We start from the raw sequence: 21,114 nt of genomic DNA on the forward strand, positions 1-21,114 counted from the left end.
CCCCGCCGCCGCCATGAGCAGCGCCGAGATGGGCAAGTTCAACATCTCCCCCGACGAGGACAGCAGCAGCTACAGCTCCAACAGCAACGACTTCAGCTACCCCTACCCCACCAAGCCGGCTGCCATGAAGAGGTGAGGGCGCCTCGCTGTCCCGCAGGGACGGGCGGCACCCGCCCACCCTCGCTTCACCTGGGGCCTGGGTTGCCGCACGCTGGCGGGCGGGACAGGGACACTGAAGCGACCGCGGACGTAAACACGGCATGGCGACGGGGGGGGGACGGGGGGGACGGGGACGGACGACGACGACGACACACACACCTCCTTTTGGGGTCGTTCGGTTGGTTTTCCCGTTTCCCTTTGAGGGGGATCGGAGATACTAAACGGGAAGTGAATGGGGAGGTCGTCCCCGATACTCGCTAATGATGCAATGATTTTTACAGCCACTATGCGGATATTGATCCAGAAAATCAAAATTTTTTGCTCGACTCCAATCTTGGAAAGAAGAAATACGAGACTCAATATGTAAGTACATAGCAATGACGTTTCAAAAACGAAAACAAATGATTTCTTGACAAATTTATGTTTGTTTTAATTCTGAAGTAAGTAAGAACTTTCCATTAATCCTTACCTGTCTCCCTTTTCTCAGCATCCGGGTACTACTTCCTTTGGAATGTCAGTATTTAATCTGAGCAATGCTATTGTGGGTAGTGGCATCCTTGGTCTTTCTTATGCCATGGCTAACACTGGAATTGCTCTTTTTGTGTAAGTATCTTTCAGTTTCTAAAAAATAAATAATCTTTCTGCTGTGTAACGAATAACGGAAAAATACTTCAGGGAAGAATATGAATTTTACAAAACACCCAGTCATAGGCATAGGTGCAGAATTCCGTTTTAGGATTTATGGCTTGTTTTAAATTAAGAGATTGTGATACATTCAGAAGGACTTGAAAAAATTAAACTACCTCCTTGCAAATTCTGCAATCCACAAAACATTTTACTGTGAATTTTTCTTTACTTAGCTGTAGTTTTTTTGTGAATAACTGAAAGATTTCCCTTGAAAATTCCATTATCCAAGTGGAAAAGAGAGGTGCTACTTAACAGACTCAACTCTGTGTTAGCTTTTTCCTTCAGAGTTCATGGACTGAAATTAACGACCACAGAAACTTTTCAGATGGTGGAAGTCACAATTGCAGAAAAAGTACAGCATCAGATTATAGAGAATTAGAAGAAAAGTGTAGGTGGAAGAGAATTGTTTTACTTTTCTCTTGCAAGTCTGGCCTTGTCTACTCTTAAAAATTTCAGTGGCCCAATCCTACCAATCAGGGATGTGGTCTTTTCCTCAGCTGAAGTAGTTGTGCCCAGGGAGGTACTATGTGCTTACACCAATCAAGAAGTCCTTTCTATTGCTAAGCTTTTACTCAATTCAGGGAACTGGTTTCAGCTATACTTCTAAAAGTTGCTGTCTCCCTTCAGGGGAGGGATGTGTAAAAATCAGCATATCTTTATTGGCATGTCTTCATTGGCAAAAGCTTTCAAGACAAGACTGTAGTAATGTAATTCAAAATGGCATGCGGAAACAGTTATGCACAGTGCTCCTGAATGTCTTGGGAAAATACATTTTTTGTATACTGAAGGCAGTTCAACTCACACAACATGTAATATCGGTGACTGCGTGCAAATGGGAATCCATGGATATGTTTAAAGGGATTTGTGGGTTTATCCTGGAAATAGATAAATGTGCTGAATGTTCATGTGAATAGTAACATGTCGTTCAAAATTTGCCTTACTCTGTTGTCAGATTTCCGGAAAGTTGTAGGTCAGATTTACTTCCAGATATTTCACAGTGTATCAGGGTGGCATTCAAGTTTCCTGAGGAAACTGCCAATGTGTAAAGTTTAATCTAAAGGATTTTGGTTTAAATATATAATGATTTATTAATTTTTTGCTAAGACTTTCACTTACTTAGATTATGCTAAACTGAATTAACAACTTAACAGCATTAATTCAGAAGCAATAGATACTTTCTCTCTCTACACATCAGTTTCATGCTCCAAAGATGTTCTGCAGCACATGTAAGATAATCAGTGTAATGCACATTAGAACATCTCTGAGGAGAGGAAAAAAGAACTTAAGGTTAGATATTTGAAGAGGTTTGCATGTAATGGGTGTCCTTCTTTCTGAAGAAAAGTGCTTGAAATGGTTAATCTAACAATTGGGTGCTGAGGTCATTTAGTTACCTTTCATTTCCAGGTACTGCATTCAGATCTATTTGCATTAGTACTCATTGAAAGATAAACTAGCTTGTTACCTTTCCAAACTTAGTGTAGTTTATATCGTTCCAAGGCAGGAAAACAGTCAGTCACTGATACCGAGGATTTATGATGGCACTGTGGGCATTACAGACATCCTTTAATAACTAGGTTACAGATTCAGATGCAGTTGATTAAGGCAGTATTTTCTTCAAAGACTGTGTGAAGTCACTTGTGTCTGTGCTGTGACTTGTCACTTGTGTCAGCATTAAATAAATGAATGATACGGTCTGGAAACCAGCAACTGAGTTGAGCTTTGAGATGAGTTTGCTGACTGATCTTGTCAACACTGTAGGCAGCCATTCAAGGTTAGGATTGAGGGGTCCAGGATCTGTGCTGTTTTAATGAAATGTAACCCTTGCACATCTCACTCTGCTGTTTCTAGTTGATGGCTGAATTAAATCCTGGCGAGTCTCTACCTATCAGAAATACAGAGATTTATTTGTGTGCACATGTTGGTGTTCAGTCAGCACAGTAACACAAGCTTCCTGAATTCCTTGTACAGACCTGTGAAGCTTTTCTCGGATGTTCTTGTTTCCATTTCTTTCTGTTGTGTTTACTAATTTCACCAACATTAAAGATAACACAAAAGGAAATGTAAAGAGAACTACGGGAACTCTTAAGTGGAGCTTGCCATTTTTGAGCAGATGTGCTGATTCCTAGGTTTCCTATAAAACAGAATGCTTGTATTGGTATAAGAAAGGCCAGGGTTTTTTCTGAATGTATTGTAATTTTCCACTCTGTTCTTCAGTTGAGAAGTCCCCCCTAGTGTGCCACTTCAGCAAGTGCATTTGTTGCAGGAGAGATTTGTTGTCAAGAGATGCAAATTTTAGATGTTGCAAATGTGGTTTTGGAAATAGTACATGTTGCATGAAAAAGCTGCGGGGAATATAAACAAGCCACTAGCAATTCCCATGTAAGCACACATGAAGAGTAACTTTTGAGCAAATAAAGTATTCTTTATTTTTAAAAATTATAATAAATATGTATTTCTATTTGAAGACACAGTTCTCAATGCGTTTGAATTTTCAGTCAGTTCTTCAAGGCTTTTGCAGTTTCATCTTTACATTAAAAAAGACTTAATGCAGGTTTAAGCTGAAAAAATGATTTTTTTTTTAATACCAAGAGATAATCTTCACTTTAGCTGCAATTAGTCACAACTGGATGCTCAATAGATACATGAGACATTGTTGAACAAGAATAGGAAGACAGGAGAAATAGTGTCAATAATACAAAAAAATATTTCCTTTGATACTTTGTTATATCAAATAGCCAATTATAATGGACTGTCAGTGCTTATGCCACTTTACACTAAATATAAGCGTTGTTTAAGGCAACACTAGACTCTGTATGCCTCTGAAGTGCATTTTAGTATAAAACCCTTTCTAAACTAGACATTAATTGGGTTTTCAGAATGCTTTTAGCTGGCCTTAGAATCTACAGGCTTTTCCAAGCTATTTTAATACAATTCATTTTTATGTTTGATCTGCCTTTTAATAAGGTTACAATAAGTCATTTATGGCTATTAAAAATGTGCATGTTTTCCCCCCCCAGGATACTCCTGCTGTTTGTCTCAATATTTTCTTTGTATTCAGTGCATCTCCTTTTGAAGACTGCCAACGAAGGAGGTATAGCAAATTTTACTGTTTTATAAACATAGGATATTTGTTTCATATGGTATCTTTGTGAAACACACCTTTCAATGGATTATTTTGTTTTCTTTTAGGATCTTTATTGTATGAACAGCTGGGAATGAAGGCATTTGGTATGGCTGGAAAACTTGCTGCTTCTGGATCAATTACAATGCAGAACATTGGAGGTGAGGACAAGATCTTAAAATGCCTGTACTGTTAATAGTAATTGTTCCCTACTTACTCTTGGAGACTTTTTTTTCACACAACATGTGTTCATTAACTGCTTGTGTTCAAGTGAAGTTATGAAACATGTTATGTGATTCTTGCATCTTGTGGCATATTCTATATTTGTAATGATCTATGATGTTATTCACCTACAGCTATGTCAAGCTACCTCTTCATAGTGAAATATGAGTTACCATTGGTCATCAAGACATTTATGAACATCGAAGAGACCACAGGGTAGGTGTTAGAACTCTCCTCATCAGAGAAACTTATTAGGAGAAACAAATACGGAGACTGTATATATTTTCACATGAAGACCACGTTTGGTACACCATAGGGTAGCTTCTTACTCAGACAGAGATACAGGAAGTTTGCCCTTCCCCTGAGTGCTCCACTTCATTTAGATCCAGCCTGTCCTGGGAAAAGGGTAGAAAAATACAGGTATCGCATCATATTACAGAAAGCTGTTCTCTAAAGAACATCAGGTAAGTGTTAATGTATGTACCAGTCAGTACATACTCTCGATAAGGAAAGGTAAATGTCGTTATGGTTGGTTTGGGTTGGTTTTTTTTTTTTTCTTATTCCGACTGATTATTTCAGTTTCCTAGTGTTAATGTTGTGGGAAGTGATTAAATACAAGGCTTAAGGTGCAGTTACATTATGAATGTCTTAAGGAACAGTTCTTAAAAAGACGTGGGGACTAATCATTGAACTCTTAACAGAGTTTATATGCCCAAGACTAAAACGGTGGATGTGTTGCCATTTAGCCCTGGAGACATCTTGACTCCATAGTGGCTTTAAAAGTGGGTGCCTTGGATAGGGTTCATTTTACCTAACCATACCATCTGAAAGTTAGATTTTGAGCTCATCATTACTCTGATCTTTGTATAATCAGTGGAAAGTGGTGATCCTCCATAATGGTCAGTTCAGTGCACCTGGCCTAGACACCTCTTGGACATCTCCAAAGAACAATTTAACATATCACTCTGTATTAAGAGGTTGTGTGAAAACAGCTGTCTAAAACAAGATGCCTGACTTCAGATGGATAGAGTTAAGTGCTATAAATCTCACTCTTCAGAGTTGTACTTCTGTGCCTTGTCCTGAAGTGTCCCAGTCTTGAGAGGGCTGAGCAGCTCAAGACTCCAACTTACACCTAAGCCTGAGTTCAGAAGGTAGGCATTTTTCTGCCTGTGTTCCCCAAGGGGTTCAAGCCATTTGGTGGTGTTCATACAGCTTGCTGATAGATAATTGTCATGACAACAGTGCTAGCCATCTTTTTTTTTTCTTTTTTCTTTTTTTTTTTTTTTTAATGTACTCGAACAATGCACCCACCCCATTTACTTAGTAGTGTAATGTTTACAAATTTCTGGGAAGGTTGCTCCTTTGGCTGAATTTAAGTCCTTATTTTCCACTTCTTAAGAAAGTCCCTGGAGCAGCCAGTACTTATGAGGGGGCTTGGAGGCAAGTATTTTTAACTGTCCCATCTTCAGAGAAGAATACAAAATCGGTTGCAGTTCAAGAGGAAAAGTTAAAGACTGTGAATCTCACTGAATACAGCTGCTGCTCTGCAAATCTGGCAAACAAAATTAAGAAACTGAGATTTGTATCTTAAGTGTTTTCATGTTGGCTGGTACTAGGTAGCTGTACACTGATTTAAAGTAAAACTTTACTGGGTGCTCTGGCAATTGTGGACCCCATTTAACTGACTCTCTCTATGCATTGCTTAGGGGAGTCTGGGTGGCTACCATTGGCATGGATTCCACTCTGGCAGCCTGGTGCCTAAAATGTAAGCACTTACCTGTTTAAATGTCCCAAAATAATGCTTACTGTAGAAGATACTCTGGAATTCTGAGACAATATTATAAATGCTAACTCCATTATTAAAATTAGTTAAGCAGTTTTTAAAATGCTCAGCTGTATTTTAGAGCTGTGCAATCCCATTCAGCACAGAAAAACTTTTAAGTTCTTGATTTGAAGTCCTGATGGTCTCCATGTGGGGCATGCACGGTAACAGTGCACATTCTTATAACTGTATCAAATGCAAGGAATCTCTGTGCTGTGATTTCTTTTTAATTTACCACAAGACTACTACATTTAAAAAAAAAAAAGACAACAAAAAGCACGTGATGTGAATGTCATACACATCTAAACTTTGTAAAATAATTTTCTACATTTAGTTATCCCAGATAAAACTGGGGACAGAGATGACCAAAGTGGTTTTGCATTTACTACATAAATCCAGAGCAAGTCTGTTAAAAGTTATTCCATAGTTCCACTGCCATATTTAGGCTTATAATTCAGCAATTGCGTGTGAATGCACAAATTTCCAATTAGGTCATTAATTCTTCTTTCTTTACCTGAATAGTATACAGTCCATTTTAAAATAAATACTATTACATGATACCATAACAGGATATAAAATAATATTTGGGAATAAATGCTTAGTGTTACTTTTAATTGCTTAAAGCATATAGGTTGATCCTGTAGGACAGATGAAGAGAGCAGTAACTCTGCCATGATTAAAAAGCTCAAGGTCATTTGTTCTGTTAGTTAGATCTAACTTTGTTTTTATGTGCTTCAAAGGAAGATGTTCTAACACTTTAAAGTGTTTTGTCAAAAAATAGCTGCTGCTTCTTATGGAATAAAAGGCAAAAATGATCCAAAGGAAAAAGAACTATTGAGGTTCTTACCGTGGTTTCCCTACCGAAAGGGACTAAACATGCCTCCAAGAGACTTCCAGTGCTTGTTGGAGTTTTCTCAGCCAGTGGGCTTGAGCTACTACCTTAACTCCAGCCCTGCACCTGTTTTTCTTTAACCCCCACAGGGTACCCAGCAGAATTTTATTTCCATTAAAAGTGTATCACCACCCTGCTGGGGCCCTGCAGTATTCTAAAACATCTGGAGAGTTGAGAACCAACATTTAAGCAAACTGCTATTTTTTTCTGTGATTTATCCCAGTTGGCATTTTTGTCTGCCCAGTGATTTACTTTCCTGTCTTCTGACTTCCAGATGCATATTAATTTTAGAAAAGGACACTAAAGGAAAGGCACAATGCAGGTTTTGGGTGAGATAAGAAGGTATTTTAGGGTTTTAGGTCCATATAGTAAGTTGAATGCTAATCCTTTGTGACATCAGGTACTGCATTTTTTTTAAGAAGCAATATGTTATAGGAGAATATACGATCAAAGACTAAACTGCAGATGTCATAATTTTTAAATACTTTGGTTACTTACAAATACTACCTTTTTCATGCAGAGAATGGTATCTTAACGGCGACTATTTAGTGCTGCTGGTGTCTGTCATCCTCATTCTTCCTCTGTCCTTACTGAAAAATTTAGGTAAGCAGTAGGCTACAATGGAAATAAGAATGCATTGAAAATACTGTGGGGAAGTGGGTTGATACAGTGTTTTGAGTCTTTAAGTACTATGTGAATGAACAGCTGTCTCTAAACTTGTCTCTTGGGACTAATCAATGTTTAGGTAGTTGCTGTCAGTCTACTTAAAAAAAGGGGAAAAAAAAATAATCAAGACAGGTATCTTTAAGTTACAGATGTGTCTGTGGAAGATGGAAGGACAATAGGTAGAGTAGCTTTTAGAACAAGGCTCAACAGCAACTTCCTGTTTGTGTTCTTATCACAAAGTTTGGCCCATTTTGGTCAGTAGTGAAATAGTATAATGCTATTAGCTATCCTATAACAGTCTTAAAAGAAAAGGGATGCTAGCCCTTGCCAGTTAAATTGTCTTTACAGTGTAAATAGAAGTCACCTTTTTCATTTTAGATCTCAAGCAGCAGCAGAATATTCATACCAGATGCTTTATCTGAAGTGGCTGTAATTCGGTGATATATGTGAATAATTCAGTTCACACACTGCTTGTTCAGAGAATCCTGTAGTGGAACCTTGTTAACTGAGAGTCTCGATGTGAATTACTTTCACAAATTACTACTTTGTACAAATAAGCGAATCAATAAGAACAGATAAGAAAAGGCTAAGTTACCTCATAGTGCATTCTATTAGAATTAATCCTATAATTATTCTTAGTCTGTAATAAACCATTCACATAATTGTTGGTGTAGGGGTTTTTTTGTTTAAGTTATAAAGTTATATATATTACAGGCTCACTGTATGTACCGACCCTAATATATTTTGGAGAACTTTGAGATCTGGGTTGAGATTAGCAGAGAGTCAATGAATAATTAACTTGTTCTATGTAACACTAAGAAAATGGCAATCTTAAGAGATCACTGACAGAATATATTTTGTCATAATGTTACTACTTGAATGGTGTTTCTGTTTATTGTACCTTAAATTTTTTTATCTTTCTTCACCACAGGATATTTGGGCTATACTAGCGGCTTTTCCTTACTTTGCATGGTCTTCTTTCTAATAGTTGTAAGTATAATCTTGTAAACTTCCAGTGCTTGTAAAACTGTGTTTCAAAGTGAAATTAAACACAGTTTCTGAAAAATTTCACATACTGCGTTAGTCAAAGTAACAATAAATACATGTCTTTATTTCTAGGTAATTTGGAAGATGTTTCAGATTCCTTGTCCTATGGACAGTGACATCATTAACATGACATTAATAAATATGACACTGGTAGATGAAAACATAACAAGTGATGATGTGTGCAAGCCAAAATATTTCATCTTCAATTCTCAGGTAACTGACTAAAAATCAGACTCTATGTTGAAAATAACTGAGAGAAACTAAATACATAACAGATAAATTAGGTCCTTTTTCCTTCAAGTATTTGCCCAGCTGTAAACTTGGGTTGTGCTACAGCTTTCTGTTCCAGTAGAGTTAGGCACTGTTTACCTCCTGTAGACTGGGTGTTTCCACACTCCAAATATACAGAAATTAGAGGAGTTTGAGGTGCCTGCCTGAGATAACTGGTTGTAAATGCATCTCTGATTCTTCAGCACAGCATTTCTCAAGCTTTCTCAAGTAAGTTAGTAATGGATTTTAAGAAGTAAATTGCAGAAGAAGATAACGTAAATAGTAAAAGCATGTGAATGGGAAATGTATGCCAGGGTTTGGAATAAACTAAGTTCCCAGTCACAAAGTCTTGACTCATGAATGCTCCCAATTATAGTGTTGAATCCCCACACTTGGGGAATAAGTATGTGTAATAGTCAGTACCAAGAAGGCTGTAATGGCTTAAGCCTGTGAGATGCAGAACACAATTCTGAATGCAAATGCATTCAACTCAACATAGACTTGAGCAAGATTTGAGAGTGTTTGGTACCTCCGGGTCTAAGTTTAAGAAAATATGAACTCGGTTTAATTTTTGCCAAAGTTTCAGTAGTAAAGAATAGCTAGTAATTATCAAAACCTAACCTGATGCCTAAATCAAAACTGCAAAATCTACTGATAAATTTTTAAAACTAAATTTCTAATGTCTGTTGAGGTACTTAAGAAAGATACTTCTGTTTTTCAGACTGTCTATGCTGTCCCAATCCTAACATTTTCTTTTGTCTGCCATCCTGCAATTCTTCCTATCTATGAAGAACTGAAAAGGTAAATGTTAGATATAAGTCTGTAATTTTGCTAAACAAACAGAAGTAGTATAAAAGAGTATGTTCTCATTACTAACAATGTTTTCTTTTACTTACAGCCGAAGCCGTAAAAGAATGATGAATGTGTCCTATGTATCATTTTTTGCCATGTTCCTCATGTATTTATTGGCTGCTCTCTTTGGGTACCTGACATTTTATGGTGAATATTGCCTTCTCTCCTTACCTGAAATTAATTATGTTCTGCAAAACCACAGTATTATTTTTAAGTTAGAACAAGCAAGCATTTACTGTGGGTTCTAAATATACACTGTTTATTGGGGGTTTTTTTAATGCTTTCATAAGTGCATACCCAAAAGGAGATCAGTAGTAGAATTAGGCTTGAGGCAGAGGATTAAAACTGGATTAAAATAGATTCAGTGCCTCCAAGTCAGCCCTTTGTGAAATGGAGATTTGCTTACAGGAGCTAATTCATATTGCTGTAACTGTAAAATTTGATTAGGATTTAGAGCAGAAGCAGTTGTCTCAGAAGTATGTTGACTATCTTGTTATTAAAATACTGTTTTCTTTATAGGAAGAGTCGAACCAGAACTGCTTCATACCTACTCTGCTTATTTGGGTGCTGATGTTCTTCTCCTTATTGTGCGTCTCGCTGTACTTATGGCTGTAACCCTTACTGTCCCTGTAGTTATTTTCCCAGTAAGTAATTTATTAATTTTACTACCTTCTTTTATTTTCATCACTTGTCCTGCTGCAGTTATTTACTGATTTGGCAACTCCCATTTATTAATTTATAGAATTTTTTTTGTACCTGAAAAAGGAAAATTGTTCTAAAAAACTTGATGAAATATCTCTATATTGTTAATTCAAATAAATTAAAGAAATAGCATTTACAAAGCAGTAGATACTAATATGTTCAGTTATATTGTTTTCCTAGTATGGTTTAACTGGGGAGGTGGAACAGATTGCCCCTTTATAAAAGTACTTGCACTATTGTGTTATGAGCTTATGAAAGTCAGTCTGTTTTTTTAAGTACATTGTGAATATGAATTCTGGCCATTTAGGTGTATATTGTTGAGCAGCATCCTTAGATGTTCCAAAAATCCCTGGGATTATGTTTTTGTTTAAGACAGATGTTTTTCCTTGCTTTTTCTCCGTTACTGGTTGTGCTTTGAAAATCTAAATCACTGAAAATAGACCAGAAACACAGAGCTGCCCCTCAAGTACAGGAAGTAAATTACAAAAAAAAAAAAAAAAAATCTTATGTTTCAACTTTTATTAAAATATGAAGTGTTCAGGAAAGGTATGTTAAAACACTTGCAGAAAGAAAGTCTAATTCAGGTGACAGTTACTGACTTCCACAATGAAGACTAAACTTTTTTTTTTCCCTCCCTCTTCAAAAGATCCGCAGTTCCATCACCCAGCTGTTGTGGGCAGGGAAAGAGTTTAGATGGTGGCGTCATTGTTCCATTACAGTTGCTCTTCTGGCATTTACCAACGTGCTTGTTATTTTTGTCCCTACTATTCGAGACATCTTTGGATTCATCGGTAAGCATTTTCACATCAATTCAAGTAGTCTTTCAAATCTCAAAAAATGCAGTTCCGATCTAATTAAGTTTTATTTACCTCTTTATGAATACTTATTTCTATGCTTTTTCAATCAGGTGCATCTGCGGCTGCCATGCTGATCTTTATACTTCCTTCTGCCTTCTATATCAAATTAGTGAAGAAGGAACCAATGAAGTCAGTGCAGAAGATTGGGGTATGTATAGACAAATACTTAATAATTATACTTGCTTACTAATTCAGAGCAATAACTACAGTTTACTTCTGCACAGTTTAAGAATTCTGAAGTCCTGGTGAAGCTAGTCAGTGAACTGGCGTTTCATGTTACCGTAGTTAACATGTGGGAATTGCATAGGTACTCAGAGGGAGGAGAACAGCCATCACAAGGCTCAGTTCACTCCAGTGACATCTCTCACCCCTCCTCACCCCACATTCTCAACAAAAGTTGGATTATTCTGTTGCTGATAAGAACCAGATTTCAACAGATTACCCTTAAAAACTATACTAAAAAAAATCTTGTTGTTCTCCTTTAAATTTTCTTTCAAGATTTATTTTTGTAATTTACCCCATAAAAGTTGACCTCCACTGACCCTTTGGGTCATCCTGATTGATTGCGGTGCTCTTACTGATCTTGGGCATACTGACTCAGAGTCAAATCTGAGTCAGAATCAAGTCAGCGCAGTAGCACAACCTGACCTGTATCAGCAGCTACATTCCCTCAGTTGATAGTGACATCTGCTATACAGAAATGTACTTTTTTGTTTGGAAAAGGACCATAAATATGAGAAAGATACCTAGCTCCTCATTGCTCACTGTGATCTCTTGTCTCTTTTACTTTGTCCTCCATGAACAGTGGCATTTGTGCCATAAAAGGGCATGACTTTATGGGTGTAGTAGCAGAATCTGAAATAGTTCTTTTATGTTTTCTTTTTTCAGGCTGCGTTCTTCTTTCTGAGTGGTATACTTGTGATGACTGGGTGTATGACACTGATTATTCTAGACTGGACCCAGAATGTTGCATCTGATGGCCATTAACTGGTTTAATCTTCAGTACTCCACTTCGAATGCCAGTGTTCACTCAGATACCTACTGAGAATGAAAATGAGCTATTCAGCTTCCTTTAAAATGCAGATTCTTTGTTGATGGTTCTTCTGATTGTAGAATACCTGAACTCTGTCTTTAAGAAACTGTTCTGCATGATGGAAGTGGATATTAACATCAAACCACATGAGTGTCTGGCTGAAGGAAGTGACAACTTTATTCCATTCCAGAGAATGGACAGAACTCTCTGTAGACATTTATCAAGCCATGTTTGGCTTTCGTCATTGTTACTTGGATATTTTGTTATTTTACTTGAATGTGCCTAATGGAACCATTTGATGTGAGAAATAACTCTTTAATTTACAGCAAAGTGTTTAAATAACCAATGAGAGAGAGAGAAACACTATTATTTTTTGTACCAAAAATTCTTATGGACCTCAAAAGCACTATTTTGACTTTAAGAAACATTTTTCTAAAAAGAATAAAAAATAACGTAGAAGTGCTCATAAAAATATTTAATCAGTGGCCTAAATTAAATCTAGTTTGCCTTTCTGTAGAGGCATAATTAGAAGAAACTTATTTAAAAGAAAACTTCTAATGACCAAAACCGAAAATTAACCAAGTCAAAATTCTCAAACTATAAATGTTTCCCATGAAATTCACTTATCTCAAAGTAGTGTGAAAATAATCCTGAAAATCATTTGTCAGCTTACTTAAGTAATTAGAGTTACCATAGTTCCCAAAAATGGTGTGGAAACCCCAATTTTCAAGCTTTAAAAAAAATCCACCCTTTAGAATGGGTACATTTGAGAAAACCTTAGCTAACCTAGAAATCATAAAGATGGCATTGACATTTCCCTTCTTGAGGTACTCAATAGTGCAATTGAGTAAAACAGGGTTTGGGGGTTTTTGCTTTTATGTTTTTTTCCTGTTGTAGATAGAAACTGAATGGCACTGGAGCATACGATGCCATTAATACAAAACTCCCTTCTGGAGTTCTCCTTATTAATAAGGTCCACTGTCAGTTGTAGCAATGTTTGGGGTTTTTTTTTTCCTGTCCAATCTATCTCAAAACACTCTAGGAAAATGAAAAGGTCCTAATGTAGTTTACTAGTTGTATAATACTCAAAAACTGTACAGTATTTCTCAAATTACTCATCCATTATTGGATTTTGAATTACTTGACTATTCTGTTTCTGAGTTGAATCTACAAAGTAACTGCACCAGTATTTCATGCTTGGTACAAACTCTCTTCACATACGCAACTGGGATTCCTCTTACGATTTATACTGTATAGTAGCATTAAAGATAACCTCATAGGCTGGATAGTCATCTCAAGTATGAACTTGTTCGCTTCAGAAATAGGTAAGTTTCTTATGAGCCCTAGCTAGCTAGCTGATGAAACAGGTGCTGTATGGTTGTGATTAGCTGTTTTGTTTCTAGTGCATGTTTACTCTTTCATTCTTATCCCAGGTTGAAGAGAAATAACACTTGTATAACAGCATACTTGGCTTATAAGAGGTTCTCAAACACAACAATATTGGGTACAAAAGCCTAGATAGAGATTATTAATGAAATAATCATGGCAATGTGGTCAACTGTCTCCATCTGACATGATGCTTTAAAAATCTGATTTACAAAGTTCCACTAAGTCATGGTGTCAGAGGGAACAAGTAAGGGCCTGTAATCCATTGATTAAACAGTGCCTGAGATTTTTTGCTCTTGTAGAATTAATCAGGAACAAATTGAAATAATAGTCACTGTTTGGCAGATAATGTCAATCTCTGCCCAGCCATTTAAAATCTATGAAAAAGAACTGCAGGTATTTTGTATTGATATTTCTGCATGACTGTAAGTACTAGTCACTAAGTCTGTAGTGTAAAACTGTAATGAGAAGTTAGATTCCTCTTGTGTTGTTTGTATTATTAGTTCGGTGGTACTCAACTGGCAATTAACGATCCTGGAGTCAGCACTGACAAATGCTTCTTAGGTACTTCTCTGCCTCAGGTCCTGTACATCCGTGGCTAACTATTCCGTGTAACCTGATCCCCACAGAAGTGCTGAGCACCTGCCGCCTCGGTACTTTGGCAGCTTTTCTTCTTCCTTTCCACAAACATAGAAAGGTAGAAGAGGATTAAAATGTTGTCTACCTTCGAGCAATTTGTAGCACATAAGGGATGAAGCATTTCCCTTGCTAGCATTTAGAAAGAAAGAAAAACTGAGAAATAGCTTCCTTTCTCTCAGTAACCATAGTAGAGGAAGGTGGCAAAATGAGGAGTTACTACACAGTCCTTCTCAGCAGCCAGAGAGGAGGAAGATGTTTGTGGTGACACCTCATAATGCATCACACATGTCACTTAATTCTCTGAATGTAGCAATTTCCACATTTTACATTTATGTGTTTATATTATTTGATGACTGGCTCTCCACCTGCAACAGTTGAGTTCCACTTGGCTGGGTTGATTTCCAACATAAGATTTATTGGTTTTGTTGTTTTTTTTTTTCAAACCCGTCTGCTTAAAGTTACCTACATTACAAACCACCTAAAAGAGCAGCTTCAGTATTAAACCACTGTTTTGTCACCTCAGTTAGACATTATTGTCTTCCATGATATTTCAGTCATAAATGTAACATGTTATTTATAAAACATTAATCCATTAAAACTAAACCTATTTTTCAATATTTATGATAGTCTATGTACATAAATTGTATGTGTGTATATACTGTAAGTATAATGTATATAATGTAGGTTTGGAATCCAGGATTTATGTATATATTCCTCTCTCATTACTGATTGTTACATCATTTCAAGAAGTTGTTTATGTTGTACATCTGTATAACGACTGTCAAAGGAAAGATTCTCTTACAGTGACGTGTAATGCTTACAAAAATGGAAGAGATGTGTTACACCTGAAGTGTGTAAGAAAACACTAAGATTGTATTTATTACAAATGTATATGTTGCAATAAACACAGGAGTCACTTGGGTCCATAAAAAGCATTGTTCAGGTTCATGTATACTTTTCTTCTAAAACTTACCATGGATGTTACAATTTCCTGAATGCAGCAAGTTAACAACTTTAATGATCTGACATAATTGTTAGGCCACCAAATTCAGGCATCCTACGGTACCTCCATGTACATATGTAAATACCCCCTGTATTGTTAGAGGCCAACAGTCTAGCTACAGTTGTTGGCAGGGAGTGCAACACAGTTTCAATGAAACATTGTATGTTTGTTTTAACTGAAATAAATAAATAGGTAATCCTAAACAACGGTGTGGTGTTTTTTGGGGAGAGCCATTTGAAGGATTTTCTTTTAAAGATGGTATTGAAAGTCTATCTGTAATTTCATGTATGTTTATACTTGGTTATGATCACTTTGAAAAAGGGGGGGGGAAATATAGCATACAGCTAAGTACACAATTTACAACATTTATGACACTACAAGATTAAACAACAAGTCTGGACGTTAAAGAAAATGAGAGATTATGTCTGTATGCCTGTATTATGTCACTTATTGAATATTTATTATTAAATATGCCTGTATTATGTCATTTTTTGCACTACAGGCGTATCTGGAGACAAGACTCAATGTGTTAGGTCTTGTTTATGTGTATGTTGCCAAAATCCTGTGCCATTTTCCTGCAACTGAATCTCCAGGAGAAGAATAACCATCTGTAAAAATTTTCAAAACTGGTGCATCTGTTCCACTTGTATTTTAGCAATTGGATACAAACCAAGTGTGGCATATCAGTTCTTTGTTCTCCAGAAATCTCTATTAATCCATAGGAATCTTTGTCTTTAAGAAGTATTAAGATTTGTGTGTGAGAGACATGGGAGGTGTAACTGGGTGTGTTAAGAATACAACAAAACACTATGAAAGGAACATTAAAAAGGCATAGCTAAGTACCATGAAATAGGGAAATGCCTCAAGACTACTTTAATTACATGATCACATAGTATTTTTTGCTGGAACCCCCACTGAGTAGCTATTATTTTATCTTTTATCACATTTTCCATGTGTTCACAGTGGTTATGTATTTGCTCAAAGTCCAAAGGCCATCCTGATGAGGGATGGATGTCCTCATTTCTCTAGTTCTCATTTTAACACCTTCTTTGTGAAATGTAAATGATTACTCATTTTCACAATATTGCAGGTGTGTAAGAAGGTGTTAATCAGTCTATACCTCTGGGGACCTGAAGTGTGGAGAGGCAGCACTGTGAAGCAGCCCTGCATTTGAGTCTACAATTTAATGTCCGGCACTTGCTTAGTTTGTGTTCAGCATTTGCTTACATGCATCTGAAGTGTACCTGCAAACAGGGTTTGATTTGTCATCATTCTTGCAATAAGAGTCTTAAGCATCAAGTTAGCCACTTGGAAGGGATGCCTTGGAAATGCTCATTCTTGTACATTGCCCACCATCAGAAAAGAATTTCACAGCAGTAGAGAAGCCCTTTCCCTAGAATGCCTCTTGACTAGTTGAACAATGAAGCCCACCTCCATCAGGCATTTCCATCAACTTAAATAATAATTGAGGTAATCTTTTCTACACAGTTCTGATTCCTCCCAAGAGCTGGCTCACCCTGTGCAATGAAGGAGATGATGCAATGATAAAAAAAAATAGAAATTGCACTGTGTGATAGTGTCTAAAATCCTGTGCTTTGGAACCTGTTTACCCAACATGTGGCCTTTGCTCCTGAAGAGGGATAACCTGTCACTTAGGATTTATTCACAATGCTTAAATTTGGGAATCTCTTGAGTCCTCTGCAGGTGAGAGATAGCATCCTTACTTTCTTCTGGTTCCCCTGAATTTTACGTCTCTACCCCGCTGGCCTTGCCAAGTCTGTTCTGTTGCACAGTCACGCCTAGGCACCTTAGACCCAAGTGTTTGTGCAGCAGCTGGATCACATCAGGTCATGCCTTAAGGTCCCCTGTGGCTTAGCTTGTATACCTGTTTGTAGGGCAGCACCACTCCCATGCCCAGGTTTCCTTTCTGGAGAAACAGAGCAGAGGGTGGCCTGCGTATGCCCAAGTTTCAGTGCCAGAGGGACCTGAGATGCCATGACAGAGCCTCCAGTCCTGTCCTCCTGAGAATGTGGATGTGCCACCCCATCTCCAGTGCAGATATGCCCACCCAGCATCTGCTTCCTTGGCCTTTCTGGTTTCAGTCTCTTGAGCGTTAACAGTCTAAACCCCAGCTGATTTCCCATGCATGTGTTGTCTTCTTGCACAGCTGCTTTCAGCTGTCATAAGGTGACTCTTCGTCAGCTCTGTCAGTCTTGCTCTGACCCCAGTCACGGTTTGCCAGCTCCCCAGCAATACCACCTCTCCCAGCTCCTCTCGCAAGCCACCTTCTCCCTTCGTCTACTACCTTTGCAACCACATGCCTGCCCAAGTCCAACTTCCACACTTCCACATTCACTTTACCCAGGCACAGCTAGAAACATCTTTCTCTGATTTTCCTAGTCTCTGCCCAGCTGGTGTCCTTATGGCCTCCACTCTAACAACAAACCTTATTTTCTTGTACTCTCATCCCGCCAGTCCCTGCTCTCCAGCAGCCCCTCGTAGACTCCTTTAGCAGCCTGGACTTGCCCACTGCCACACTCAGTTCAGGCACCTCTTGTCCCTCCAGCCTTTGGCCAATCACAAAGCCCTGCTATAGGGAACGGGAGGGACAACTTTCCTCAGGAAAAAAAAGATTCATTATTTTACTATGGGAAAATATCCTCTTTTCCCCAATTTTATTCTCAGATAGGCCAGATCATTCAGACTGATTATTTTTTCCACACAGACGCACAAAACCGCCACCCTGCTGAAGTTACTCGCAATGGAAAATGTCAGGAGAAACATCTGAAGCTAGGTAACATTTAAAAGAACAGAAACATATTCCAGTAAGAGAAGAGTAGCGAGTAGCATCATCATCATCATCCATGTCTGAAAATGTTATTTAAATTAGAAATAGGTGTTATTTTTTATTTTCATTATTATTTACATATATTTAAAAAGGGAGAAAAATGTTTTCCAATTGCAGATCATAAATTGATAGGTAACATACGTTGGATAGGTACTAACAATAATGTAGAAAATCAGTATGGTTCCTGGAAAGGAAGTGTAGCTTATATAACTAGCTTTTTGGTGATCTTTAAAAACCTTCTTCACATGATCTCCAAACATCTCAGATTGCAGCAAAACTAAATGGAGGCAAGTGAGGTGTTGTGAGTATTCCCAAATGCTCAGGAGTTATTGGACCATGGCTAACATGGTCAACCACATGTCTACTTTTTGTTAAAATAAACACTAGTTCATGAACAGCCAATATTGCTCTTTCCTGCCCACTTCAGTAAAATGATTTAATGCACAGGACTGGAGCCCAGGTCACTACACAGAACAGACAGAACAGACAGGTCTCATGAGAGGTCTGGGAGCTGTCTCCCCAGCATCTCACCTTGACTGCAGTGGTGTCACCTGGAGACCCTGCTTGAACCCTAGCCGAGGACTTGGGCATTGAATAAAACTGGTGATGTGCAGGTGCTTCCACTGTGCGCAGCCACAGTGCCATGGCTGAGGAAAAAGCTGAGGAAAACAAGACAGCAGTCAAAAAAGATGCAGCAGAGCCGCAACTTTGTGGCAACATGGAGAGCAGCCACAGAAAACATGAACAGAGTTTCACTCGGTGTCCGTCAGCAAATGGAAGCAATCAGAAGAGAGACCTTCAGAAGACAGGTGTGAAAATAGCTGCCGCTAAAATATTTTCATTGCTCTTTTAAGACAATCATAGAGGCATCCGCTGTGAAACTAGTGCTCTGCGAGGATTACTGGACTTGAGATGAAAATGGCATATGAGGGATGTGTTTTTCTGGGGAAGAAGTGAGGAAGTTCCTAAGAACACCAGCTGCAGGAAACCAAGCTGTCACAAGAAGCTGTTGAAGAGTTACCAGAGGCTGGTGCTGGGTGCAGGTATTTCCTGACGAGGAGTAGCGCCAGGAGCAGCGAGCCTGCCACATACACTGGCCTGCCTGCGGAGATGGAGCCAAAATGTCTTGGCTGCAGGAAATGATGAAATCAGCACTAACACTCATCGTCCGCCTGTGGGGACCATCTGTAGCCTCCTGCCATCACCCAGCTCAGAGGGGCTGCAAGCTTCCCAATTGTGTGGGATTTTGGCACTTGTCCTCTTCCCAGAGATCAGACGGGTCTCTCACCTTCCTGCTAAGATGACATTTCCAAGCACAAATAAGACTTAAATTCTTGTAATCAGATTATTAAAACCATGGCTGTCCCAGAAAACATTCTGAAGTAAATGATTAATACTTAAGGTAATAATCATAGTTAGGGGTGATTCTCTCTCTCTCTCTCTCTCTCTCTCTCTCTCTCTGTGTGTGTGTGTACAAGCTGGGAATAGGGCATACAAGGGCTCTTCCAATCTACTTGGACTTATATGGAAGGACAATAAAAAGTCAAATGGGGAAGGGAAACTCACAAGTCCCTCTTCTAGCAAACTAGACAAGAACCAATATTTATTCCCACAACTCCATTATTTTTCTTTGTTCCAGAAATGTCCAGGATTCTCCAAATTCCTCTTGCATATCGTACTTTTGAAACCTGTACTTACTCTGGTAGCTGCAGCAAGCTGGCCTTTAATCTCCATTGCTTCTGCAAGAGCATTCATTTCAGGCATGGCACATTTCACATACCTGGCTCCTTCAGATCTTAAATAGTCAAATTCAACACCAAATAGATTATAAGGTACAAATGCAGCAGCCTTTCCCTTCCCAGGACCCGGCTGCAAACTCTGCAGTGAACTCCTCTAAACTATCAAAGAAAATAGAAGCCATGTCACCAGCCAGATCACACTAGCATATGAGCTGTGTTTCAAAACTGAGTCAGTAGTTTAACATAAACCAAATAGTTTTGGGGTTTTGCTGCCACAGGTTTCCAGCCATCATGGTAGATCAAAGGCAGCACTTCACTACTCCTGCACTTAAGAGAACCAGTTTCCATCTTGTGGTTAAATTTCTCAACCCATTTAAACAATCCATATCTTGGATCAACACTCTGCTTATCTCTGAGTCCCAGTGGAGAAGTCCTGTGATGGTTATTATGTCTGAGCATGCCTAACTGCTAGAATATCCATCTGTCCTCCCCTGCAAATTTTAGTTTGGCAGGGAACAGCAGTCATCTTCTCTTCTGAATTTTCTAGCAGCAACTTGACCAAAGCTAAACCTCTGAAGTATTTACTTTCTTACTAGCTAAGTGTGGGAAAGAATCAGATCCTATCTTTGTCATCCAGAAACTTTGAAGAACCATGAAATCCTTCTGAAAAAGGCATCAACAACTGCTTGGAGTAACAACTCTGATTGCCTTCTTATTTTCATCAATACTGAGAAAATTTAAATACATGGAACCTAAAGTACCTTTACAGATCTTTTTGTTTGTCAGTTCTGCTGTTATCTGAGTCGAGTTGCCTGTGTGATTTAGAATTTTCCCTTGCTGAAGTGACTAGACATGGTGCTTTCCCTGTCTGTGCACAGTGAGTTATTATAAATAGTCAAATAACGCAGATAAAACTACAGAAGTTCCTCTGCAAGATCTTTCCTGCCTTAATTTCTTTCATTCTTCTTCAGACTAATGCATTGTAGCTTTCCCTTCTCCCCTCCCCTGCAGACACCCAAACCCAGTAATTTTTCAGTCTCACAAGCTTTTGCAAACTTCTTAAGACTTCTTCTTTTTTTTTTTTCCACAAAGAAATGTCTTTGCTTTTCATTTGTTTTGTAGAGTTTCCCACATGATCTGCTGAGTGACTGTAAAGATGAATTGATTTC

General features: G+C 38.2%; 1 protein-coding gene across 1 annotated transcript; it reads left to right on the forward strand.

Annotated features, from left to right (window-relative positions):
* Positions 1–6: 6 nt before the first annotated feature.
* Positions 7–15,561, forward strand: SLC38A2 (solute carrier family 38 member 2). Its single transcript, XM_026867641.1, has 15 exons — positions 7–132; positions 441–522; positions 647–762; positions 3,864–3,937; positions 4,036–4,128; positions 4,324–4,405; positions 7,424–7,506; positions 8,501–8,559; positions 8,689–8,829; positions 9,608–9,687; positions 9,785–9,885; positions 10,258–10,382; positions 11,087–11,231; positions 11,348–11,445; positions 12,186–15,561. Exons 1-15 carry the CDS (start codon positions 14–16, stop codon positions 12,282–12,284), a joined length of 1,497 nt encoding a protein of 498 aa, XP_026723442.1. The 5' UTR covers positions 7–13; the 3' UTR covers positions 12,285–15,561.
* The last annotated feature ends 5,553 nt before the right edge of the window (positions 15,562–21,114 follow it).

Source organism: Athene cunicularia (assembly GCF_003259725.1).
Source record: "Athene cunicularia isolate RWA chromosome 1 unlocalized genomic scaffold, athCun1 chr1_part2, whole genome shotgun sequence".
In the NCBI taxonomy this organism is placed as follows: domain Eukaryota; kingdom Metazoa; phylum Chordata; class Aves; order Strigiformes; family Strigidae; genus Athene; species Athene cunicularia.